Raw genomic sequence first — 27,192 nt, 5'->3', positions numbered from 1 at the left:
GCGGAGTGAGCGAGGCCGGCAAAGTGACAAGCTGCTGCTACCTGCTGCTGCTGCCGGAGAAGGCGCCGGTGCAAGGGACGAGCGCCGCTGCTGCCGAAGGGAAAACCGGCGGAGGAGGCGCTGGTGCAAGGGACGAGCGCTCGCTGCTGCTGCTGGGACGACCGGACGAGCTGTACCGCCTCTGCTGCTGCCTGCTGGGACTGTCGGACTGGAGAAAGGGAGGGAGGCGCCGGTGGGAGAGGCAGCGACGCCGGTTCCGGTGGGAGGCGGGGATGGGAGGGATGGAAGTCAGTGGAGCCGTGGAGGCGGCTGCAAGAATGGAACAGCGGCTGGAAAGCCTGAATGGAACCCTAAATGACTAACTAATGTTAAATTAATAAATTAATTAATTTAAAAAATCGGTTAATCGGTTTAACCGGTTAACCGACCGGTTAAACCGATTAACCGGTTTACAGTGAAAGTGCTAACCGATAACCGCACCGAACCGGGAAAAATCGGTTTTCGGTTAACCGATAACCGGTTTTTCCGGTTCGGTTACGGTTTTAACCGAAAAACTGGCACCGGTTTACCACCCCTAATTTTGAACACTTCATCGTAGGGTTTAGATTATCCATTTAGGATTTAGATTCTCCATTTATTGTGTTGCACGAATGGTACTTATGGCCATATTAGTGGCATTAGTGCCATATACTCTGTTATGTAGTGTTGCACGAATGATACTTATGGTCATATTAGTGTCATTAGTGACATATACTTAGATTTTTTTTTCCGGTTGGCACATATGGCACTAGCATATGATCCTAACCCACGCATAAACCCGAATTCGACCTGAATCCGATCCGCCCTAATTAAGGGCAAAACAGTCTTTACACATAAAAAATGACCAGAATTTGTGTTTTTTCAATTAATGGCCAAATATTGTGTTTTCTTCTTTAAAATGGTTATATCACGAAAGTTCTCATCTAGAAAATATGGATAAGAAAATTAGAACCGGTAAATGTGATAAATTTTTTCTTTGTGTACATTGTCTTTCTTAATCTAAAATGGATAAGGAATGTATTAAAAACATTAGCAGCTGACAAAAAAGAAAAAGAAAAATTAAATGACTTGGGAAACGAGAGCGTGGGGTGAAATTTGAACCCTAAACTCCACTGTTCATATACAAAAATTGCACCACTTGATGTCCCATTAAAGGACAATAGCTGACAAAAATTAGGAATATAATTGTTTATTCATAGTAAAATCAAGAGATGTACATAATAATTAGATCTCATTATAAATAAAATTTGAAATATATATAGTATATGCATGTTGAGATCCAGTGTCCCACAATTTTATGTATGTCACTGTGTCCCATGCTTATATTTATTATTTTAAAAATATATTTTATAAAAATAAAATTTATTATAATACTATAAATTATATTTAATCTTTATTTCAAAAATTTAAATTTTTAAAAAGTATATACTATGATTTTGAATTTATCAACATATTATTAGCTAATAAAAGTGAAATTAAATTATAAAATATAATTATATACCCTAGATTGATGGAATAAACCCTAGTTAATAATCACAAAATTAAATTAAAGTATACAAAGTTGAAATTGAAGAAAAAATGTATAAGAAAACCCATAAAATTCAAAGTGGAACACAAAGTGAGACATAAAGTATGGTACACTGAATCTCATTTCAGTATATGCATGGTAACAATTATCATAAATGGTATAATCACAAAATAAAAACTTACTTATTTCATGATTACACTCTCATTCCCCAAACAAAAGGTCAACAAACAACCTTTTTAGAATCAGAAATTGGCTGTCAGTTTGTCGTGTAGTAAGAAGACTTTAAAGGAAGAGACTACGATATCGATGCAGCGTTAGAACAGGTCATAATCCTTCGAAATTGACTCGTCTCTAATTCCACATGTGATAAACTGATAATATATGTAGAGAGGGTTTACATCTTAAAATAAAGTTGAGAAATGGTATACAGACTTCATATATTATTTTTGCAATGTAGCTACACTAAATTATAAATTATAAAGTCAAGATATTTAGACAATGCAAACTTTAATGGGTTAATAGCCGAAAAATACACGAACTTTCACGAAATTTGCATATTGCACATGACCTTCAAAAATAGCCCCAGAATACACCATCTTTTAATTTAGTTGCAAATTGCACCCGCGTTGACTACCACCTTGATCGGTGGTGACGTGGCTGTCGGATTTTGTTGACGTGGACGGTTTTCCGAAGTAGGAATACGACGTCGTTTTGTTGTTACATTACAACACCTAAAACGACGTCGTTTTGTCAAATATTTTAAATAAAAATATTTACTCTTTAGATAATCTTCTCAAGTATGATTGGAAAAAAAATCGTGCAGCTCATTGCACTCCATTTTTTTTTTTTGAACTTGGGGAAGGGGAATGGAGCGGTACTGTGGTTTGAACCTTGGACCTCATGTTTGTAGATATGAGTTCGTACCGTTTGGTGTCTCATTTGGGACTCATTGCACTCCATTTTAAGATAATATTATCATGAAGTAAATGGGTAATGATTTGATAATTAATATTTTTTCATCTAAACTATGGGGTGAAAGCGGATCGGAATTAACTTTTGTTACAATCTAGAAAATATGGGATAAAAAACTGATGAGAACCATTAAATGTGATAAATTGTTTCTTACATTTTACTTATGATAAATTTATTTGCAATCAAAGAGAATGTATATATGGACAATTGGATATCAGCTCCATATCTTCGTAAAAATGCATATTAGCTCAATTGTCCCATAATTTTGTGTGTTATTATTTTTCACTGTTATTTCTATTATGAATTGTACTTAATTTTTATATACAAAAATTAAATTTTAAAAAGTTATATATCTCAACTTTGAATTTGTCAATCTAACGATGATTAAAATTGAAATTAAATTATATAAAAAAAATTATATATTGTAGCTAATTGAATGAAATAACTCTAGTTAATAATCATAAAATTAAATTAAAGCATATGAAAAATAAAATTAAAGGAACAAACTTACATATATTAGTTTCCCAATACGGGAGAAGAAATTAAAGTTTGATCCCAACAACAAATACAAAATAAATAAATAAAAACGCTTATAAAACTTTCATTCCAAAAATAAAAGAAGAAGAAAAAACACTTATAGAACACTATGCACCTCTAGTTTCAAGCTTTCAGCTCCATATCTAGAAAGTTATCCAAAAAAAAAATCCAAAATATTTAACACCATCGACCCCATCCGATTCCATCAACGCGGGCTATTCATGTGAGTTAGAAAGTTCTGGCTCGGATCACTGTTCAAGCTGTATTGCCCAGAGAGATCCGCCGAGTTGATAGGCGCCGTGCACAAATCCCCCCCCGACGCACTATACAGATCGGCAGCAGCAGCGACGCCGTTTTGATTCATCAGCCCGACAGACTCCTCGTCCACATCTTGATTATTCGCCCAAGGATGCTTGTTGAACTTCCTCAACCCTTCGAGCTCCATCGCCACCTCCTTCATGGTCGGCCTATCCTCGCCGTTCAGATTCAGGCACCGCTTCACCAGCTACGCCATCGTCTGCAGTTGCTCCAGCGACCCCTCCCTCACCACCCTCGGCTCCAGGATCTGAAACAGCTTGTTCTCCTTGACAGACATGCAGAAATACGTCGTTAAATTGCGCGTCTCGAGGCTCCTCTCCATGTCGATGGGCCGCTTCCCCGTCATCAGCTCGGCTAAGACGACACCAAAGCTGTAGACGTCGCTCTTCTCTGTTAACAGGCTCGAGTGGAAATACTCGGGATCCAAGTAACCTAAAGTTCCCTGGACCAAGGTTGTCACCTCTGTCTGGTCGAGGGAAATGAGCCTGGAGGCCCCGAAATCGGAGATCTTAGCAGTGAAGTACTCATCGAGCAAGATGTTGGCGGATTTCACGTCTCTGTGGATGATCGGGATGTTGGCCGCCGAGTGGAGGTACGACAGGGCGCCGGCCGCCTCTGACGCGATCCTTAGGCGACTCTCCCAGGAAAGCCAGTTGTCGTTCCCGGCCCTATTGACAATGGCGGAATCATAGAAAAGTTATATTTTAAAAATCTCAAAATCAAAATTTTAAATGTATAGCCCCTACCTGTTGATGTGCTCATAGAGTGTGCCGTGGGAGACGTACTCGTACACGAGAAGGGGCACCTCCGCCTCCAGGCAACACCCCAATAATTTGACCACGTTCCTGTGATTAATCTGTGTTAGGATCACAACCTCGTTGATGAATTGCTCGATCTGGCTTGCATCCATCACTCGCGACTTTTTGATCGCCACAATGTCGTTGTTGGGCAAGATGCCCTTGTAGACGGTGCCGTAGCCTCCGCGACCGAGAATTCTATCGTCGGCGTAGTTGTTGGTGGCTTTCTCGAGTTGCTCCGCCGTGAATATCTTTGCTGATTCCATCGAATTTCCTTCTTCGACGGAGGATACTTGCTGTTTTAGCAGCATGCCGCCGTTTTGATGGAAGAATTTCTCTCTGAGTTTTATCAATTTTCTTTTCTTGAGGCTGAAATATATTAACGTTGCGGCAATGACTACCGCTAGAAAACCGAATCCGGTACCTGCGTTACTTAATTATCTCGAATTAGATCACAATATGATTTAATCACTTAAATCCATCATCTAATTAATAGAACATTTTCTTTTTGAGATACTTTTAATGAACATATATCTTAATTTCAAGTTTCTAAGGGTGCTATCAAAATCCAGATCCTCTATTGATTTTTAGTGTGATATCTCTTATGGCATGCATAAAGAATTGAGTTTGCCACATATCTTTCATTTATTTATGCTATAGATAATGTCAAATATATTAGTGATATATAGAGGGTATAATTGAATGTCAAAATTCGAGCAAATGCATACTGAATTCTAATCTCGGGCAACAAAATAGATACATACAAGGCTTCTGTGAGAGTCACTCATGAGCGAGAGGGAGTGGAGAGAGGTGAGGAAGAGAGGGGCCGGTTCCTCCCGGCCCGGGAGTTTCCCAGCAAGACAGAATCCGTTTTCGAAACCTTGGATACACAAACCCCAGTGGAAGAGAGTCGAAGGAGGGAACGGAGATGCTAGACCTTGGCACCATAGGCGACAGAACGAGAGAAGTTCTAGAAAACCAGAAGCTTGTGGAAGAATGATCACCTTTTTCTTCAACAACATCCCAGATGAATGCAGTGTCGAGTTCCTTGAAAGGAAGTTTGGCTTGGTTAGAAAGACGGCAGACGTCTTTCTCCCAAAGAAACGTGATCTTAAAGGCAGACCTTTTGGCTTTGTAAGGTTTGAAGACGTCCGAGACCCGGAAGACCTTCTGACAAACCTTAATCAACTCTGGATTGGTAGCTACAAGATCAGGGTTTTCAAACCCAAATTCGAAAGACCGTCTGAGGCTGTCGATAGAAAAACCAAAGAAGATCGGAGGACGACAGTTTTCGAGCAACCTTCCAACGGAGGTCTTTTTAACTCTGAAAGGATCACAGGTGTCTCTTTCAAGGAGGCTCTAACGGGCAAAGCATCGGTGACGCCGCCAGCCGATGAAATCTTCCAGTTCCAGTCAACGAAAACTGAAAAGGTTTGGCTCCTCGGGGCTTTTACCGCGTTTCTCAAGAATGATTTTCTATGGGAAGAAGTCAAGGACGAAATCAACCATGAATGCATGGGAAGCTTGAAGGTGATTTCGATGGGAGGAAACCTTGTTCTGATTTTTTTTTTTTTTTTTTGATCGGATAAAGTTATATTAGATGTTAACAATTAGTTCCCCAAACACTCCAAGAATTCACCAAGCCCTCCAAGAATTCACCAAGCCCACCTTATCTCTCCAATCACCAAATTCGCTCCCAAGGGGGATCGAACCCGGGTCTCATCACTTAAGTGAGGACCCGGTGGCCAGGTGAGCTAGTCAACTCTCGGTTGTCGACTCCCTCCCAATTTTCAAAGAATGGAGCGAATTCTGGTTTCAATGGATCCGACCCTGGAAGTATGTAGACGTTAATCAACAGAGAATCGTTTGGACCCGATGGATCGGTGTACCCCTTCAAGCTTGGAGTCCTAGATTCTTTGACACGGCTTGTGCAAAATTCAGGCTCATTCTCAAAATCGACGAAAGAACGAGGAATAAGTAGAGGTTGGATGAAGCATTCATCCAAATTTCTACGGGGGTTCATTCGGTGGATAGAATCCTCAAATGCTGTATTGACGGTGCTTCCTTCCTTATCCGCGTGGAAGAATTGTAGAAGTTTGAGTTGGATTCTGTTTCAGAGGTTAGGAACACGGACGAGGAAAATTCGGATTCAGATTGGTCTTGGGAAGGTGGTTCACCGGCTCCGGCGAACGCCATCATCGGAATTCCCTCGGATTCCGAAGAACAAGGCGACGACGCCTCGATTACCAAAGGAGGCGACCTTTCACTTCCCTCACGCAATTTTATCGGTGCCCCTTCTTTTCTGGCTGGCATCAATGATGAACTTGCAACTCCCGAGGAGGATTCGGTCGACAAGACGGTTAGAAATCCTCAGACACTTCCCTCAAACGGTTCTCCTGGCAGTCAGATGGGCCTAGACTTTTGCGGGGACGTGGGCAAGAAGGTTAGACACAACGGCCCATCTTTGTGCACTGAGAATTTTTCTCAAAACCTAGGTGAAGAAGCCCAAGCCCGTCTTCTTTTAAAGGCCCAAGATGGATTTACTTCACCAGCCCATCGGGTAGTGATTTTGAAAAAGAATCAGAGTAAGGAAGTCAACACACTCGTCCCCTCCCAAATTCAGCAGATCAGCGGTGGATAAAAGGGCGACGTCTCAAGGGCTTGCGCGGCGGAGCGAGCCTTAACCGACGAAGAAAGGCAGACAAATGGTGGATCCCCTGACGCCTCCAAGCTCCAATCGAAAGGTTTTTCTGGTACCGGAACTGTGGAGAAAGAAGGGTGCGAAGAAACCCAGGCTGAAGCTGAGACGGTTGCCGCTGATATTGGCAAGAGAAAGGTCAAAAGGAAAGACGGTGGGTCAAGCAAGTAGAGAGATCTCGGTTTTGATAGGAAAGGTAAAAAGAAACAAAGAGCGATTGAAAAAAAAATGCAAAAAAAGAAGTGGGGCAAGTTTATCGCTCAACTGGAGACGGAGGGAGAGTCGGATCGAATTGAATTCTCCAAGGACAGATCAAGCGGAGAACCCGAGGAAAGAAATAATCCAGAGGAGGCTTTAGCGGAAGGATTGAAAGTGTGGGAATTTGGCAAGGAATTGGGACTCACCAGCTCGCTCCAAGACTCGGAAATGGCTGCCCAACTCTCGCAGAATATAGCAAGGGAACACCGCATCGAAGAGCTTGGAGAAAGAGGTAGCGGTTTATCATGAATTTGCTATCTTATAACATTAGAGGCTTGGGGAATTCTGTTAAGCAAAGAGAGATTGGGGATCTCATTAAAAACTTGAGACTTGACTTGTGCTTTATCCAAGAGACTAAGATGGTAAATTTCTCGGACAATATTTGCCGAGGGTGGTGGGGTGTTGATAACTGTGGGACGGCAGTGAGAGAGGCACAGGGCATATCCAGAGGTATCCTTTGCGCTTGGAATGAAGAGTCGTTTGTGGCCTCAAGTTGCTGGGATTTTCCGGGGGCAGTGGCTGTTAACGGGTGGTGGATTTCGGAAAATGTCAAGTGCTGCCTCGTCAATGTTTATGCTCCCACCGACTCCAAAGACAAACTGATTCTGTGGAATTCTTTGACGAACATCGTGGAACAATTCAACGATGTATGTTTATGCATCTCAAGAGACTTCAACGCAATCCGCGAACCGAGCGAAAGAGTGGGGACAGGGTTAAGCCAATGGAATTCAAATATGAATGCCTTCGACTCTTTCATCCGAAATACGGAACTTTTTGAGATTCAAACCCATGGGAGGAAGTTTACTTGGTACCAACCTAATGGGAGGTGTAAAAGCAAGCTCGATAGATTCTTCGTCAACGAGTGTTGGATTAAAGTGTGGCCCTCTACAACAGGGCGAGGATTGCAGCGAGCCTTGTCGGATCATTGCCCGATCCTACTCTCCACTAAAAGGGTGGATTGGGGCCCGAAGCCTTTTCACTACATCAACGCTTGGTCGTCTCACCCTGACTTCCAGGAGGTCGTTAAGAACGCGTGGAACCAAAATCAAATGCAAGGTTGGAGTTGTTTTGTCTTCAAAGAAAAGTTGAAGAAGGTGAAAGCTGCTTTCAAAGATTGGAATAAGGAGGTGTTCGGTAATATTGACTACAAGATCAAAGTTAGGAAGAAGGAGCTGCAAGAATGGGACGCCAAGGATGATTTGCACGGCCTGGAGGAAGATGAAATAAGTAGAAGGAATGAAGTTAAAGCGAATATTTGCCTTCTTACGAAGGACAAAGTGAGCCTTCTGAAGCAGAAAGCAACCACCAGCTGGATCAGAGATGGGGACTTGAACTCAAGTTTCTTTCATAGGGTTATCACAGGGCGCAGGAAGAAAAATCAGATTTCAGGTTTCTCGGTCGGAAACAGGTGGATCGACGATCCTTTTGAGGTAAAAAACTTCATCAAAGACCACTTTGAAGCCTTCTATAAGAGATGTGGGAGAACTTTACCAATTCTCCCGCGTGACTTTGTTCCACGCAAGCTGTCAGAGGGGAACAAGAAGACTATGATCAGACCTTTCTCGGAAATTGAAATTAAAGATGCAATTTGGGAGTGCGATGGTAACAAAAGCCCGGGGCCGGACAGCTTCAACATCAACTTCTGGAAAGTTTCATGGGAGACTATAAAGTTCGACTTCCTCAGGGTTATGGAAGAATTTCATAAGCACGGAAAGCTTCCAAGAGGCAGTAACTCATCCTACATTGTCCTCATTCCTAAAAAAAAGGAAGCAAGCTCTCTCGATGATTTCAGACCCATATCTCTTCTCGGCAGCCTCTACAAAATCATTGCCAAGATTCTCGCAGGAAGAATGAGGAGTGTCATGGATTCAATCATCTCGGACAACCAAAGCGCTTTTATCAGCAATCGGTTCATTCTTGATGGAGTTGTGATCCTGTCTAAAGCCATTTCTGAAGCCAAGAGAAAAGGAAAGGGGAGGATCATCTTTAAAATTGACTTCGCTAAGGCATACGACTCTGTGGAGTGGGACTTTCTGGATTTGATGCTTGATCATTTTAATTTCGATCACACTTGGAGGAAGTGGATTTCAGGGCGCCTTCACTCTGCTGCGGCGAACGTTCTGGTGAACGATTCTCCTTCCGGGGAATTCCGTTTGGAGAGAGGACTTAGACAAGGTGATCCGCTCTCACCTTTCCTGTTTCTTATTGTTGCCGAGGGTCTCAATTCTCTGATCGAAAGAGCGACGGAAAAACTTTTGCTGATGCCCGCGGAGATTGGCAACGACAAGATCAAGATTTCACATCTCCAATACGCGGACGACACCGTGTTCATCCTGGATGACAGCGAAGGAAACGCCAAAGTGGTGAAAAATATACTGAGGCTTTTCCATATGCTTTCGGGTCTGAAGGTGAATTACACCAAATGTAGTCTCGTGGGTTTTGGGGTTGACAGCAACAAAGTAGAGATGATGGCGGCTGAGCTCAACTGTAAATGGGGCCGAACACTTTCAAATACTTGGGTATCAAAGTGGGTGGTAGAAGCAGAAGCACCGATCAATGGAATTATCTTGTTGAAAAGGTTAGAAAGAAGATCGAGGGGTGGAAGTCTAGGAAGCTTTCCTTGGGAGGTCGAATGACTTTAGTGAAAGCTGTTTTGCAGGCCATCCCAGTCTTTCAGCTTTCTTCCGACAAAATCCCTAAAGCAACGGTGAGGACGCTGAACTCCATTTTCCGCACTTTTCTGTGGGGTGGGAGCAGAAATTCCGGTTCTATCGCTTGGGTTAAATGGGATGATCTGTGTTTGAATCTTAAGGAGGAGGGGCTGGGGTTCAGAAATTTAGAGTGGTTTAATACTGCTCTTTTGTTGAAATGGGTCTGGAGATATTTAGAAGGGAGAGGCACACTGTGGGCTTGAGTTGTCAGATCAATTTATGGGGAAGCAGAGTGGGGGGAGGAGCGTTTGGGACTTCTGGGCAGACAGGTTGCTAGAGCAGGATGGTGGCCAAAAGTCCTTTCACTGGGAGCGTCTCAGGATGAGAACTGGTTCTGGAACTGTCTTTGTAGGAAAATCGGGAACGAAAGGGACACAAAATTTTGGGAAGACCGTTGGGCGGGATCCAAACCCCTCAAGTTCCTTTTCCATCGGCTGTATCTTATTAGCGGGAATAAGGAAGCCTCCATTAGTGATTTCGGGGTTTGGGAGAATGGGAGTTGGAAGTGGGACCTTTGTTGGAGGAGAGATTTGTTCGATAGGGATGTTGAGGCTTCTAACGATCTCCTTGAGATTTGTTCTCGTGTGATCCCAAATGCAGGTAACAATGACGAGTGGCGATGGAACGTGGCCAAAGATGGGAAATTCTCAACAAATTCAGCCTATTCTTACATCGCGGCAAAGAGGAACTCGACTTCGTTGACTCCCGGCGACAAAGCGATGTTCGCAAAAGTCTGGGCAACACAGGCTCCTCATAAGGCTAAATTTACAGTTTGGAGAACATTGAGGAACAGGATGCCCACCTGCGATAATCTCAAGAAGAGAAACATTCCCTTGGAAGAGGTGGACTCTATGTGCAATGCTTGCTTCTCACACAACGAGACAACCAATCACGTGTTTCTTCGCTGCCCGAAATCTGATATGGTGTGGGACGAGCTGCAGAGCTGGCTTGGGATGGCTACGGCCCGTCCCGATCAAGTGAGTTCACATTTCTTGACTTTCTCAAGCTTAGGCACGGGGAAGAGAAGTGAGAAGTTTTTGGAGTCGATGTGGATGTGCACTATTTGGCAACTTTGGAAGGAACGCAATGATAGCAGATTCGAAGGTAAAAGGCGGGATGTTAATAGGTTGAGTGCTGAGATTAAGAATCGAATGTGGAGTTGGAACAAAATTTTTAATTTGCTTGATCAGGACCATTGTCTTTCGCTTTGGCACTCTCAAGAGTTTTCAACTCTTGGTCTGTAAACAGTGAGAGGTACCGCTGGTACCAATGTGGCAATAAAACTTCCTTTTTCTTGATAAAAAAAAAACTCTCTCTTCTTCAAACATCTTCTTATCAAAGAGTAGCACGAATTTTAATAAAAGTTAGTTGTGTATTTAATGAGTGACGAAATAAATTTCACAAAAAATGAAGTAAGGATAATTATTAGTGAAATTATTTTAAATAAAAAATAAGTTAAAAAGATGTTTTGAAGACATACCAATATAGAAAGAAAGAAAGATGTTTGAGGAACAGAAAGAATAATAATCGTCACATACAAAACACCAACTATTATAGTAAAATAGGATATCATGTAAATCAACGAGATAAATTACCTAAGACAACGTTCATCCAATGAGACTGAGAGCTATTAGCAGTGCAACCTTTACCGTTCTTACGGCCATCCCCAGAATACCCTTTAGGACATGAACATTTGTAACTTCCCAGAATGTTAAAGCAACTATTTTCAGAACAATCGTTGAGGTCCGTTGTGGCACATTCATCGATATCTACAAATTAAAACATATGATTATATACATACATGTATACAATTCAGATCATAGATATGGCCTCCTAGTGTTAAATTTTAATCACATTTGTATCCCACTATTGTTTTATTATTTTAATTATATTTTTTATGAAAATAAAACTCATTATAATATTATGGTTATCGATCCTTAATTCCTTATAATGATTTAAAATTAAATATTAAATATAATTATATATTCTAATTGAATGGAATGAACCCTATAGTTAATAATGATAAAATTAAATTAAAGAATACAATATAGAATTTGAAAGAAAAAAAGTTTGTAAAAAAAGTATTCCGTACACGAAAATAGATCCTAATTAAAGAAAAAATAGTTATTTATTTAGTAAGTAGAAAAATGTCCAACAAATTTTAAAAAAAAAGAAAGAAGAAGAAGTAGAAAAAGTTAATGAGAGAAAAGCCCCACAAATTAGAAGGCGGGGGTTTCTAACAAAAAAAAAGGTTATGACAGACGAAAATGACAAATTATGATCTATTTTTGTGCACGAAAAAAATGTACATAATATTGAAAGTGAGAGTGAGACATAAAATGGGACACCACTTACATGGGATCTCAAGTGCCAAAACAGGCTTAAAAAAAAGAAGGTACCTTTGCAGCCCGGATCCAAATACGGGTTGCCTTCATACCCGGTTTTACACCTGCAGCGGTACCCTCCCAAGCCGGTGCCGGAGTCAACGCAATCACTATCAACCTTGCAAGCATAATCATCGGAACTCCTAGCGCTATCGCAACTCAAATTCCCAATGACCCAATCCAGCACGACAGGGACGGTATCCTTGACCCGCTGCATGAAATTCGGGTCGGAAAGATCCGCCGCCCCGCGAAACTCGAAGCGGTCCTCCTCCCCGAAAAATGCGTAGCTGCACGTGGCAAACGACGAGATGTTGGTGTGGTTGTTGAGGCTGTTCACAGCCGTTGTGTAGTATTGGAAGCCTCTGGGCAGAGCGGTCTGGCAGCACCCGATTCCCGAGCACGAGCCGCTGATCACGTCCTCGGCTCGGAAGCAGAACGTGATGCAGCCGATGGTGAAGTTGCGGCCACCGCCGCCGCTGATTAGGGAGAAGTCGTCGCACCCGATGACGGTGAACTTGTTCAACGTCGAGTAGCTGTAGGGGGGGGCCTTGATGTCGAACGACGCCGTGTTCTCCAGCGTGGGGGAGCCCGATCTGTCGTAGCACTTCCTGGCCACGGCGATGGAGACGCGGCAGTGGTCGTCGGAGATGTCGAAGAACTGGGTGTTTCCGTTGAGCGCCTGCGGCGCGCCGAAGGCTTCGGTGCAGTTGAGCTCGAAGTCGGGGTTGAGGGCGCAGCCGGAGTCGGCGCCGATGCCGAAGGGGAAGGGGACGGTGAGGTTGCCGCATTTGTCGGGGCAGCCGGGCTTGGTGATGGTGGCGGCTTTTGAGATGCGGTGTGTGTCCGCGGCGGCGGTGGAGTTGGTGGCGGCGAGTACGGTTGTTAGGGTTAGGGTTAGGGTGAGGAGGAGGAGGAGTGGATGCATGGTTTCCGGCATGGTTGAGATTATAACTGGTAAAGGTTGGGTGTTTTGCTAATAAGTCTGCAGCTGATCAATATAGATGATTAATTGCGAGGTTGTCTTGTGATTAATTTGGGTTAATTCGTTTATCTGTGAAAGTTGACTATGAGTATATCAGACGTGCGAGTCTTGCGATATTGTTGTCTCACTTTTTCTTTTTTTTTCACAAGTTGATCATCTCAATTCTCAAACAAATACTTGGGCAACCCTTCGCAATTTCACTTAGGCTCTATTCATTTTTATGCGAGAAAGAAAATGTGAAAAAAAAAATCGCTATATTTTTATTCTTTTCACATGTTTTGTAATTAAGGTAGATAATCTTCTCAAGTATGATTGGAACAAGAAAAAATATTGGATAGCTCATTTTCAACCATTTCATGAAAATATTATCATGATTTGATAATATTTTTTTCATCTAAAATATGGGGATGAGAAATAAACTTTTTACAATCTAGAAAAAACAATATATTCATATGACCATTTTGAAGATGCAAACACAATATTTGGCCACTAATTGAAAAAACACAAAGTCTGGCCATTTTTTTTACATTTTTGCAATGTTTTGTCCTTAAATAGTGCGGACCGAATTCACGTCGAATTCGGATTTGCGCGCGGGTTAGGCACATATGGCACTATTAGTGTCTTTAGTGACATATACTCAGTGTTGCACGAATGGTACTTATGGCCGTATTAGTGTCATTAGTGCCATACGAATGGCACTTATAGCCATATTAGTGTCATTAGTGTCATTTTGAACACTTTCCCGTAGGATTTAAATTATCATTTAGGGTTTAGATTATCCATTTAGGGTTTAGATTCTCCATTTAATGTGTTGTACGAATGGTACTTATGGCCATATTAGTGTCATTAGTGCCATATACTCTGTTATGTAATGTTGCACGAATGGTACTTATGGTCATATTAGTGACATTAGTGACATATACTTAGATTTTTTTTTTTTTTTTTTCGGTTGGCACATATGGCACTAATAGTGCCATATGTGCCTAACCCGCGCGTAAACCCAAATTCGACCCGAATTCGGTCCGCCCTAATTAAGGGCAAAATAATCTTTACACGTAAAAAATGGCCAAATTTGTGTTTTTTCAATTAGTGGCCAAATATTGTGTTTTCTTCAAAATGGCTATATCACGAAAGCTCTCGTCTAGAAAATATGGATAAGAAAATTAGAACCGGTACATGTGATAAATTTTTTCTTATAATTTATTTGCTTTTTTAACTGAAAAGAAAAGAAAATAACATTGTGTACATTGACTTTCTTAATCTAAAATGGATAAGGAATGTATTAAAAACATTAGTAGCTGACAAAAAAGAAAAAGAAAAAATGACTTGGGAAACGAGAGCGTGCGATTGAATTTGAACCCTAAACTTCACTGTTCATATACAACAGTTTGCACCACTTGATGTCCCATTAAAGGACAATAGCTGACAAAAATTAGGAATATAATTGCTTATTCATAGTAAAATGAAGAGATGTACATAATAATTAAATCTCATTATAAATAAAATTTGGAATATATATAGTATATGCATGGTAACAATTACAATAAATCTATGCAGCCACATTGTGGCCACCCACACACACTACAAAAAAACGTTGATTTACCGGCGAGATTTACCAGCGGCAGCTCCGCCGTCGGAGATTACCGGCAGCTTTCCGACGGCGGAGCGGCCGACCCATTAATTTTAAATATACAATGTAAATACCGACGGCAAAATCGCCGCCGGCGATCACCGACGGCCACACCGCCGGAAAATATATATTAATTTTTTTTAAAAAAAAAATTTAACAACATGCCACCGGTGATTAGTGGCGGCTACATTGCCGCCGGTAATTGAAAGCCGGGTCTGGCTTTAGTGAAGCCCAAAATCGGGCTTCAAGCCCTAACAGACAGATCTAATAGCCCCAACCCCCCTCCCGCCCCCTGCTCTGCTGCTCCCTTCCGCTGCCGCTGCCGTCACCGCCGTCGCCTCCGTCAAGGTAAGCCCCCACCTTTCCTTCCTTTTGTCTCTCTCTCTCTCTCTCTCTCTCTCTCTCTCTCTCTTCCTCTTTCTCCTCCTAATTTCAGGCTAATCCTGCCGCCCCACCGCTGCTGCCACCGTACCGTTCCGCCGTCGACCCTAGGGATGGCAATCTACCCGCGGGTAACGGATATCCGCGAAAACCCGAACCTATTAGGGTGGGTTTGGATGCCATTTGATATCCACGGATAGTTTCGTGATTGCAATTCACTATCCATTTAGTTCGTGGATATGGGTTTGGATACTTACTGTTTACCTCGCTTTTGGGTGGTCTTTGCTAGTGTTTCTGCTGTGCTTTCGAGCGTGTTTCATGACTTTTTGCCTTATATTTCACATGCTCGATGATCTTTTTGGGTTTACTGTCGTCGTGTGCAGGATTCGAGAGTTGTCAAGTATTTTCAGCTCGATTGGAGCAAATCTCGAAGATAACCTCACGGCCGCCGCCGTGCCACGGCGGCCGCGGCCTTACGGCGCGGGCCGTGCTTGTTTTGGATGTTTCTACGAAGGGGCCTCACGGCGGCGCCGTCCCACGGCGGCCGACGTCTCACGGCGGCCGCCGCCTCCGTTCAAATCCGTCAGTTACGGTTTTTGGTCTAAAAACCCATTTTTAGGGTTTTACTTGACACCTTCGATCAGAACAGCCTCTAGGGCGATTTTCCATTATTTTCCATTGTTTTTAGAGTTTCTAAACTTTTACTTTCGCTTTTGGATTCATCGGATCACTTGTGATTCCAACTATCCTTTCATCGGATTATTTTTCATCGGATTGCTACGTTGTGTAAGAACTCATTTATTTTCCTCAGTAATTTGAATCCTTTGGTTTATTTGAATTCCTTAGTTTATGGTTTGATGAATGTGATGATGATGAATGGGATGTTTTGAGATTGTTGACATTGATCTTAATGAATTGTGTGAATCGTTGGATTGTTATTGTTGCTTTCGGATTTATCTTATTGGTGAATGTTTTAATAATCTCTTTAATAGTCTTTGAAGTTTTCTCGAGTTGAATTGATGTTTAATTAGTTTCATGCCTAGGTAATTATTAATCATTGTTGGTTCATAAGTTGGTGATCGTTTGGTTGGAGTGCTCGATTAAAACCCTAAGTTGATAGTCTTCATGTTTAATACTTGTGTTCTTAGTTGTTCATGTCTCCTGCATTAGTTAATGTTTTAGTGCTTTTTCTGTTTATGTTGTGGTGATTAGAGTGCGAGATAGTGTCAGACCCAATTACCCGATTAGAGTGTTTAGGTTTTATTTCTGTACTTGTGAGTAGCACAATTGAAGCCCTGCTAAGTCTTCCTTGAGAGACGACTTGAGTCACCTTACCACCCTAGGACGACCTCGTATAAATTCGAGTCCATCCGTTAGGTGTTTTTGGATGAGTCAAATTTTGGCGCCGTTGCCGGGGAAGGCTTTAGGCATTTGATTGTGTTGCATTGTTTTCCGTGTTTTTCTTTTGTTTATTTCTTTTGACTCGGTTATTTTCTCCCTCCGGTGCGTTTGATTTGTTTGTTCGTGTTGTGTATGCAAGGACGTAGAAGCTTGAAGAGAAAGCTTGCACCTTACTACGACAACATACATCGACCCCGTGAGATCCTTTCAAGCCTGGATGAGGAGTCCGAGTCCAGTTCGAGAAACCTTGTGGAATCACAGTTTCGAGAGGAAGACTGTGAAGAGAGAATCACTTCCAACCCCATTCTGGAAGACTTTGAGGATTCACGCTCAGTTGACTTAGAAGATCCGTTAGAGAACGGCGAAGGGCGTGAGCAAGAAGAAGAAGAAGTTCATCCCAATCCTCACCAAGAAGCCATGGCGGAGCGGAATGTACAATACATGGGAGATTTCTCCAGGCCGGTCATCGGGAACACTAGCACCTCAGCGATAGTGCTTCCCACAGCAGTCCGGAATTATAATCTGAAGCCCAACGACTCAAACCTGCTGCCTCTCTTTCATGGGATGCCCAGTGAGGACGCCTTACAGTTCATCCGTGATTTCTGCACTCAAGTGCAGACCTTCCCACTGTTGGACCTCACCGAAGATCAGTTGAGACTCAAGTGCCTACCTTATGCACTCAAGGACCGGGCGAGAACGTGGTTATTGTCCTTGCCGCCGAACTCCATCACTACATGGGGAGAGGCGTGCGAGAAGTTCATGCTCAAGTACTACCCCAACCACAAGACACGGGAGATTAGGAACCAGATAATGAACTTCCTGCAAGAAGCTGACGAGCCTCTCCACGAGGCTTGGGAGAGATTCCAAGAGCTCCTCCGCCAGTGCCCACAGCACCAGTTAGCACCCGTCATGTTGATGCAGTTCTTCTATGACGGATTGATTCAGACGGCATAATTCATGGTGGACAGTACCGCTGGGGGCAACATTGCCCGAAAGACAGCTGATGAGCTCAAGGAGATCTTCGACACACTGGCCACGAGCTCTCAACAGAAATCAGTCAGAGGAAGGAGGGTCGAAGCCCATGCTGTAGCCCCAAACAATGAGCTGCAGAAGCAAGTAGCGGACCTGATGAGGCAAGTTCAGCATTTAAGAATGAACCAGGTGGAGCCTCAAACCGTCCAAGCACCACCAGCTCAAGCACCTCCAGCCCAGGCACCGCCAGCAGAAGGATGTGGCATATGTGGCGACTTTGGCCACGGAACCAACGAGTGTCATCGAATGGGGGAGTTCACACCCGAAGGGGAGGCAGAGGTCTACGCTGCCCAGGGATACCCAGGGAGGCCTCAATTTGAGCAGAGGCCCATGTTTAATCAAGGGCAACAGAATTCCAACTCTGGTTGGAGAGCTCAGCAGAATTCTGGATGGAGGAACCAAGCTCCTGGCCAAGGATCGGGATCAAATCAGGGAAATCAATTCCGCCGCCCTCCTCAGCAATTTGGGTATCAGAACCAGCAGCAGTTTTATCCACCTCAACAGCAGTTCCCCTTTCCTCAGCAACAGAACTACCCGCAAGCTTATCAGCAGCAGCAGCAGCCCCCGCAGTATCAGCAGTATCAACAGTTCCCTATGCAGCAAGGGAATTTTCAGCAGCAGCAGCAATACCAGAATGCGCCCCAGCAGTTCCAGAAGCAAGCCCAACCTCAGAAGCCGTCTCTCGAGGACACCATGCAATCATTTATGGAGATGACCAAACAGAGCATGGAATCCCAGTCGGCTACTATCAAGCGTCTCGAGACAACCGTTGGGCAGCTCTCCGGGACATTGAACCAGATGCAACAGCAGCAACAACCAGGGAAGCTCCATGGACAAGGATTGCAACCTCATCAAGCTCAAGCTGTCACAGTCCTACGGAGTGGAAAGAAGGTGGACAACAAAGTGGAGATCCCTACTGACGAGCCTCCTAAGGAAACCTGTGGGAAGGAGATGGTGAAAGAAGTGCCCCCACCGAGAGAAGAAGAGCAGTAAGGAGAGCCCTCGGTGAAGCTTCACAAGGCAACCAAGCCCTACAGACCACCGATCCCGTACCCTGGTCGGTTGAGGAACGAGAAGCAAGATCAACAATTCACCGACTTCTACAACATGTTGGCAAAGGTGAATGTCAACTTGCCACTTCTGGACGTGATCAGAAATGTTCCGGCTTATGTGAAGTTCTTTAAGGAGCTAGCGTCCAAGAAGAGGAAGTTTGTTGACAATGAGAAGATTCTTGTGTCCGAGGTTGCCAATTCCATCATGCAACAACCCTTGCCACCCAAGCAACGAGATCCAGGTAGTTTTGTTATCAATATTGCTTTGGGGAATGGTAAGGAGGCCTCGGGTATGCTTGATTTGGGGGCAGGGATTAATTTGATGCCGTACTCTATTTTTAAACAACTAGAGTTAGGCGATTTAAAACCCACTCGTATGTGTTTGCAATTGGCGGATAGATCAGTTAGGTATCCTCGCGGGGTCATTGAGGATATTCTAGTTAGAGTGGGTGGTTTGATCGTACCTGCCGATTTTGTTGTGCTTGAGATAGGAGAAGTCCACGAGAATGGAAAGGAACATACTTTGCTGCTAGGAAGACCGTTCATGGCCACCACTAACACATTGATTGACGTAAAAATGGAACAATAAAAATGACTGTGTTAGGGGAATCCGTGTTTTTTTCTATGCATCATAGTCGAGCTTTACCTTCATCTTCATTTACTAATGAATGCTCCTATATAGATGCTATTGATGGCCTCGCCGAGATGGTTTATGTGCAGGAACAAGAGATAGTGGAGGTCTTTGCAGGATCGGCGGACATGGAGGAGTTTGCTCGGGAAGCCGAGGAAAGAGAGAGAGAACGAAGAGACAAACTCCCCATTGATGAGCCTGTGGTGCTTGAAGACGCCACGAAGTGCAAAAAGCCCAAGTTGGAACTCAAGGAGCTCCCCAAACACCTCAAATACATGTACTTGGAAGAAGGAGGGGAGAAGCCCGTGATAATATCCGTCGAGCTCACGCGTGAGCAAGAAATGGCGTTGATGGAAGTGCTAAGGAGCAACAAGTTGGCATTTGGTTGGGGCCTTGCCGATATTAGTGGCATTAGCCCCGCCACATGCATGCATCGAATTCACCTCGAGGACGGAGCAACACCTAAGAGGGATGGTCAACGAAGACTCAACCCAGTCCTCATGGAGGTAGTACGCAAAGAGGTACTCAAACTATTAGCGGAAGGGATCATTTACTCTATCGCCGATAGTGAGTGGGTAAGCCCGGTGCATGTGGTGCCCAAAAAGGGAGGAATCACGGTTATCCTCAATGACAACAAGGAGTTGGTGCCGACCCGTCCGGTCACGGGTTGGCGTATGTGTATTGACTACAGGAAGCTAAATGCCGTCACAAAAAAGGATCATTTTCCTCTTCCTTTCATTGATCAAATGTTGGATCGTTTAGCTGGTCATGATTTTTACTGTTTCCTTGATGGTTTGTCAGGTTATTACCAAATAGCAATCGCGCCGGAGGACCAGGACAAGACGGCGTTCACTACACCATTTGGTACCTTTGCGTGGAAGAGGATGCCATTTAGGCTGTGCAATGCACCGGGGACCTTCCAACGGTGCATGATGTTGATCTTCGCGGAAATGATAGGTGATTTTATTGAAATTTTTATGGATGATTTTTCCGTGTTTGGTCATTCGTTTAGTGATTGCTTGGGTAAAATTAATTTGGTGCTAAAAAGGTGTATAGAGAGTGGGCTAACTCTTAGCTGGGAAAAGAGTCACTTCATGGTGACTAGTGGCATCGTTCTTGGCCACGTTGTGTCAAAAGATGGTATAGAGGTTGATAGGGCTAAGGTGGAGGTGATTGAAAAATTACCCCCACCAATTGATGTGAAAGGCATAAGGAGTTTCCTAGGGCATGCCGGGTTCTACCGGCGTTTCATTAAGGATTTCTCCAAGATTACCCAACCTTTATGTCGTCTGCTTGCTCAAGATGTGGATTTTAATTTTGATGAAACGTGCATGCATGCTTTTGAATTGTTGAAGCTTAAGTTGAGCACTGCACCTGTTGTTGTTGCACCGAATTGGTCTTGGCCTTTTAAGATTATGTGTGATGCTTCAAACTCCGCTGTGGGGGCCGTTCTTGGTCAACGTGTTGACAAAATGTTGCGTGTGATTTATTATGCTAGCTTGACTTTGAATAGTGCACAAGTGAATTACACCACCACTGAAAAAGAGTTGCTTGCTGTGGTTTTTGCTTTAGACAAGTTTCGTGCTTATATTATTGGGTCTAAAGTAATTGTCCATAGTGATCATGCGGCTTTAAGGTATTTGTTGACTAAGTCCCAAGCTAAGCCACGCCTTAGTTTATGCTTTGATGCCTTAGTTTATGCTTTGATGAATGTGATGATGATGAATGGGATGTTTTGAGATTGTTGACATTGATCTTAATGAATTGTGTGAATCGTTGGATTGTTATTGTTGCTTTCGGATTTATCTTATTGGTGAATGTTTTAATAATCTCTTTAATAGTCTTTGAAGTTTTCTCGAGTTGAATTGATGTTTAATTAGTTTCATGCCTAGGTAATTATTAATCATTGTTGGTTCATAAGTTGGTGATCGTTTGGTTGGAGTGCTCGATTAAAACCCTAAGTTGATAGTCTTCATGTTTAATACTTGTGTTCTTAGTTGTTCATGTCTCCTGCATTAGTTAATGTTTTAGTGTTTTTTCTGTTTATGTTGTGGTGATTAGAGTGCGAGATAGTGTCAGACCCAATTACCCGATTAGAGTGTTTAGGTTTTATTTCTGTACTTGTGAGTAGCACAATTGAAGCCCTGCTAAGTCTTCCTTGAGAGACGACTTGAGTCACCTTACCACCCTAGGACGACCTCGTATAAATTCGAGTCCATCCGTTAGGTGTTTTTGGATAAGTCACTTACTATCCATACCCGCAAAACCCGTTTACCCGCGAAAAATACCCATCAATTACCCGTCAATTATCCGTGAATTACCTGTCAAATATCCACACAAAATTCCACAAAATATGGGCTTTGAATATATATATTTTGAGATTATGGGCTAACATATTATATCTTAAAATAGGTCCAAACAGAAACTGAGCTAAGGCCCAAATTCTAATAGTCTAATTTAAATTTGAATTTTGTTGAGCATTATAGAATTTTGTTGGATTTTATATTTTATTTCATGAATTTGAATTTAAACATTGTTCTCTGTGGATTTCAATATATGAATTTGAACTATATGTTATTTGTGTGGATTTTTTTTCTCTATTAAATTTGTTGTAAATTTATATTTAAATTTTGTTTTGTGAGTATCCGGCGGATAGTAGGTGGCGGGTATCCGGCTAATAGCGGGTGACGGATACCCGCCGGATAGCGGGTTCGTGGATACCCGACGGGTAGCGGGTATCCGCGGGTAGTGGGTTTGGATATCATTTTATATCCATGGATAGTTTCATGGTTAAAAATCACTATCCATTTAGTTCGTGGGTATGGGTATGAATAATCACTATCCGTACCCGTCGTACCCGATTGCCATCCCTAGTCGACCCCCACGGTACACTCTCGTTTTTAATAGACTTTTATTTATTTATTTATTATTTATTTGTTTGATTAAAATTAACTTATAACTCTAATTAATTTATAGGATGTTTATGAAGTATGATTAATTGAAATTTGTTAATTAGATTAATTTTAAATTGATTTACTATTATTTTGTTAAATTAAGTATGCTAATATAATTTGATTTACTGTTTCGGATGAAATGATATGTTAGTTAGATTAATTTTAAATTGATTTACTGTTTCGGATGAAATTTGTTAATTAGATTAATTTTAAATTGATTTACTGTTTCAGATGAAATGATATGTTATTATATATTGTGGGATAGATTTAATCAATTTCTTAATGATCTTCTCCCTTTGGGATAGAAATTAATTATTTCTTAAGGATCTTCTCCCAACAAATGATTGTGTTTGATTTAATTACCTTGTTTTTTTATTGTTTTATATGTTATTTTATTATTGCTTCGACATTGGAGGGCCGAGTAGACCTAATATTGGCTTAGTAAATTAGGACCACTATGGTCACTATAGTTGCTGGTAGAGTCGAGCACTTGGTAGTTAGGATAGTGGGGTTATGCTGTCGAAATTTTCTTAGATTCAAGTAATTTATTATATTTTATTTATTTTTATTTTCAATTAGAATTTGCAAGAATGAGTGATAATCGTACGTGGATATACGCGAGATACAATGATCGTGCTGCATTTGAAACGGGACTTGAGAGTTTTCTCGAGTTTGCGATAAATCAAACGGCATATACAGATGAAATTGGTAACATTAGGTGCCCGTGTAGGAAGTGTAAGAATAAAGTCTTTGCATCTGTACCTACAGTCAGAGAACATGTTACTAGGCGTAGATTTGTCCACAATTACACAAACTGGTGTTATCAAGGGGAAAGTGTATATGCCGGCAGAACATACTAGAAAGTCTAGAATGGATGAGGATGATGGGTCATGTAACTACCAAATGATGGTGCATGATCATGTTGGACCTAGTAATTATCAAGATTCTCCAAATCTCGAGGAGCCGCCTAATCCTGACGCTCAACAAATTTATGACATGTTGAACGCAGCCGATAGTCCTCTATACCTTTCCTGTGACACTTACTCACAGTTATCCTGGATGACACAATTCATGAGCATAAAGGTTGAAAATCACATGTCAGAGAGATTTTTTAATCAGATATCTGAGATGGTTCAAAAAGCTTTACCGAAGGATAACAACTGCCCTGACAGCTTTTACAGTACGAAGAGAAATCTGCGCGGGTTGGGTTTGCCAGTAGAGAAGATCGATTGTTATGTTAATAATTGCATGTTGTATTGGGGGGACGACACTGAGCTACAGAGTTATAATTTTTGTGGTGCATCACGATATAAGGAGAACTTGCATGCATTTGGAAGCTGTCGAAAGAAACGTGTGGCCGCCAAACAGATGCACTACTTTCCTTTGACGCCCCGACTGCAGAGGTTGTTTGCATCTGCGGCAACAGCCAAAAATATGTGATGGCATGCGACTTCAATAGAAGATGGGATCATGCGCCACCTAGCATACTCTCCGGCATGGAAACACTTGAATTCAGTCTATCCTGGATTCGCTGAGGAGATCAGAAATGTGAGATTGGCCTCTCTACAGATGGTTTTGCCCCATTTGCACAATCAAGGCATCAATATTCTTCTTGGCCGGTTATTGTCACACCGTATAACTTGCCTCTGTGGTTGTGCATGAAAGAATAATTCATGTTCCTCATAGTCCTCGTGCCTGAGCCATCTAACCCAAAGATGAAGTTGGACGTTTTCTTACAACCACTGATACAAGAGTTGAAATCTTTGTGGGAGGTTGGTGTGAACACTTACGACATATCGTTGAAGCAAAATTTTTAGATGCGGGTAGCTCTGATATGGACTATCAGTGATTTTTCAGCGTACGCTATGTTGTCTGGGTGGGGTACAACTGGGAAATTGACATGTCCATACTGTATGGAGAATACAGAAACATTCACACTATCGAAGAGTGGAAAACAATCGTGGTTTGACAATCATCGGAAGTTCTTATCTCGTAACCATGTGTTTAGGAGAAATAAGACTTCATTCTTGAAGAATAAATCCTGCAGTGTGAATCCACCAGAACAGAGATTGGGAACAGAAATTTTGGATCAAATTGACAGGTTGGGCTTCGTGAAGGTTACAGAAGACTTTGATGGCACAAACGCTCAACGTGCAAAACTTTAAAACATTGGGTGGAAGAAGAAAAACATATTTTAGGATCTTCCCTATTGGAATGACCTTTTGATTCGACATAATCTGGATGTCATGCACATTGAAAAAAATGTGTTTGATAATGTGTTTAATACCGTCCTCAATGTGAAGGAGAAGACAAAAGATACAGAAAAGTCGAGAGAAGAATTGAACATCTTCTGTTGACGGCCTGAATTGAAGAAACTGGATGGATCCCGACAGTCCTCCTCAGGCTCTGGGCCGTACATTTCTACGACTCCAGAGAGTTCCACTCCACAGACCGTTGCTGCATCTGGGTCTAGAAGGCCCAAAGGCCGATCAGTGGCTTCGATTAGGGCCGATTGCGCTAGGCGCGACGGGAGGATCCTCTTTCAGAGGAATACTGATGGGTAAGTATAGGGGTGGAGCAAAATACCGAAAAATCGGTATACCGCACTTATCGTACCGAAAAAATACAAAAATACCGAAATTCCGGTATACCGAAAATTTCGGTACAGTATTGTACCGTACCGAAAATTTTCAGTACGGCAACGGTATCATTTTCCCCATACCGCAGTATACCGATATATACCGATACCGCGGTATATACCGTTGTTTCGGTATATACCATGCTACGATATATACCGCGGTATCGGTATATACCATTGTTTTGGCATATACCGAAAAAACCCGTATACCGTCAGAATAAATTATATATATATATATATATATATATATATATATATATATATTTAATTAGTGGTAAATTATTCAAAAAATCATAATTACTAAAAAATTAATGACAACTTATAATATATATATTTATTAATAATTAAAAACATGTAAATAAATTGACTAAATATAAAATAAATTGCATTTATATATGTTATTTAACTAAAGGACTTTGAAAAATATACAAGTATATTATATTATTAAAATAAAATGTTATTAAAAAGGAAAAAATAAAAACCCTTGAAAGCACAAAGAGCAAACTAAGGGCCGAGCCTCATTAAAACCTCGACGCGAGGAAAAAGAGTACTCGTAAAGACAAACAAACGAAATGCTTGAAGAGCGGAGTTAGAATTATTTCAGAAGCTCCGGCCAAACCATCGCCCCTAAATAATCCCGGCTCCCAAGCACTTAAAAAGAAACAAGAATAACTAACAAGAAAACAGCCAAAACTAATAAGGAAGCAGTTGCACACCAACTGTTTGAGAAAAAACACCCAGCTACCTCCCCGAGTGATAGCACCTCCAGACCCATTCGACGAGCCGAAACCAATGAGAATCCCAACTTCCCTGGCTCTGCTGCAACCAGCGGCAATGCTGCTCCACTCCAACTGAGGATCAGAAAAGAACCGCGAGCGTCCAGCTGCGTAGACTGAACTGCTAAGGCAACAGCCCAACACCCAAGTCACGAACGAGCAGTAGGGACCCGTGAAAACCCCTCCTCTCAACACGGCAGCAAGCATGCAACGGAACCAAAACTCCAACATTGAACACTTAAACAGACCACCTCCAACCCGCAACACCAAAGACCGTGGCAGCCCCGGGCATCGCGCTCTAAATCTTGATGCGGAGATGACTATGAACCGCCATATCCATACGGACTGCATTCTTAATCTCATTGATCTCATGAGGCCACCACCCCTCATCTCTGTTGTCACTAGCCATAATATCCGCCGCTTTATTTCCCTCACGATAGATGTGAGTTATTTGAAGATTAAAATCTCCAAGCAACCAAAGCACCTCTCGCCAAGCCGCAAAGTATCTCCAAGGAACCGAGGTGATACAGTTATGAAGAATGTGAACAATGTAAGCCGAATCGGATTCCACCCAAAGATGTAACCAACCCCGCCGATGGGCAATACGGATAGCATAAATGACAGCAAGGAGCTCCGCTTCAAAAGCATATCCGATGCCGCCTTTAACGTGAAAACATCCACGAAGCCAAGCCCAATTGTCTCGAAACACTCCCCCAGCCGAAATTTTACTAGGCGCACCTAGGGCCGAACCGTGGGTATTGACCTTTATCCAGTGAGCAGCGGGCGGCCACCAATGGACGTTAATGATTTCAGGAGGAGGAGCAGCACGAGAAGCGACCCCAAGCTACCGCAGGATAATATAGTCATTCCAATTATTGTAGATATGTCCCATACTAGGGAAGACAGCCTCTGTCTCAAGAAACGTGGAGCGAAGAAACTTAACAATAAGAATTCTATTCCACTTAGTATTCTCGAAGATGCATTGGTTGCGAGCATTCCAAATAGCCCAAAGCATGGTGATAATTCTAAGCTTCCAATAAGCTCCAATTTGTGGACTAAGGTTTCTGTTCCAAGAATCCACCAACATGCTGTGAATGTCAGGACAAGAAAGAGCATGTTCAAAACGAAACCAAGCGAAAAAATCTTTCCAAAGGGGCTCAACTTGGCTGCACTGCCAGAAAATGTGGTCAATCGTTTCCGCCTGCTTAAAGCAAAAAATGCAGTAATTAGGCATGATCATCCCGTGCTTGATAAGCCTATCATACGTAGGAAGGCGGTTGTGAATTATGCGCCAACAGACGATGGATCTTCTATCAGGAATATAATTAGCCCAAATCCACTTTTCCCATAACACCGAGGGATGCCGATGCCCATGATGTTTAAAAGCCAGCTTGGCCGTCACCTCACCATGAGTAGCAGGCTTCCAAAATCTCGTATCTTCCTCCTCCCCGATCGGAATAAGCAAAATGTCGC

The 27,192-nt window shown here is 42.5% G+C and overlaps 1 protein-coding gene and 1 non-coding gene across 2 annotated transcripts; both read right to left on the bottom strand.

Annotated features, from left to right (window-relative positions):
- Positions 1 to 3,032: 3,032 nt before the first annotated feature.
- Positions 3,033 to 13,256, bottom strand: LOC131022659 (wall-associated receptor kinase 2-like). The gene is made up of 4 exons (XM_057952178.1): positions 12,258 to 13,256; positions 11,454 to 11,627; positions 4,141 to 4,615; positions 3,033 to 4,062 (listed from the first exon to the last, which is right to left on the bottom strand). The coding sequence occupies exons 1-4, from the start codon at positions 13,177 to 13,179 to the stop codon at positions 3,582 to 3,584; spliced, it is 2,052 nt and encodes a 683-aa protein (XP_057808161.1). The 5' UTR covers positions 13,180 to 13,256; the 3' UTR covers positions 3,033 to 3,581.
- A 4,173-nt stretch (positions 13,257 to 17,429) lies between these two features.
- Positions 17,430 to 17,535, bottom strand: LOC131023984 (small nucleolar RNA R71). The gene has a single exon (XR_009101582.1). It is a non-coding gene; the product is annotated as a small nucleolar RNA R71 (small nucleolar RNA).
- Between the last annotated feature and the right edge of the window lie 9,657 nt (positions 17,536 to 27,192).

The sequence above is a fragment of the Salvia miltiorrhiza genome, chromosome 4 (assembly GCF_028751815.1).
Source record: "Salvia miltiorrhiza cultivar Shanhuang (shh) chromosome 4, IMPLAD_Smil_shh, whole genome shotgun sequence".
Taxonomy (NCBI): domain Eukaryota; kingdom Viridiplantae; phylum Streptophyta; class Magnoliopsida; order Lamiales; family Lamiaceae; genus Salvia; species Salvia miltiorrhiza.
The sequence above is the reverse complement of the archived record's forward strand: the minus strand, read 5'-3'. Positions and strand labels throughout refer to the sequence as shown.

Excerpts from the sequence above, each read along its gene's own strand:
- LOC131022659 (XM_057952178.1), bottom strand. The coding sequence starts at position 13,179 with ATGCCGGAAACCATGCATCCACTCCTCCTCCTCCTCACCCTAACCCTA. Across the intron at positions 11,628-12,257 it reads TTTGGATCCGGGCTGCAAAG|ATATCGATGAATGTGCCACA; the intron begins GTACCTTCTTTT and ends TTTAATTTGTAG. Across the intron at positions 4,616-11,453 it reads TTGGATGAACGTTGTCTTAG|GTACCGGATTCGGTTTTCTA; the intron begins GTAATTTATCTC and ends TAAGTAACGCAG.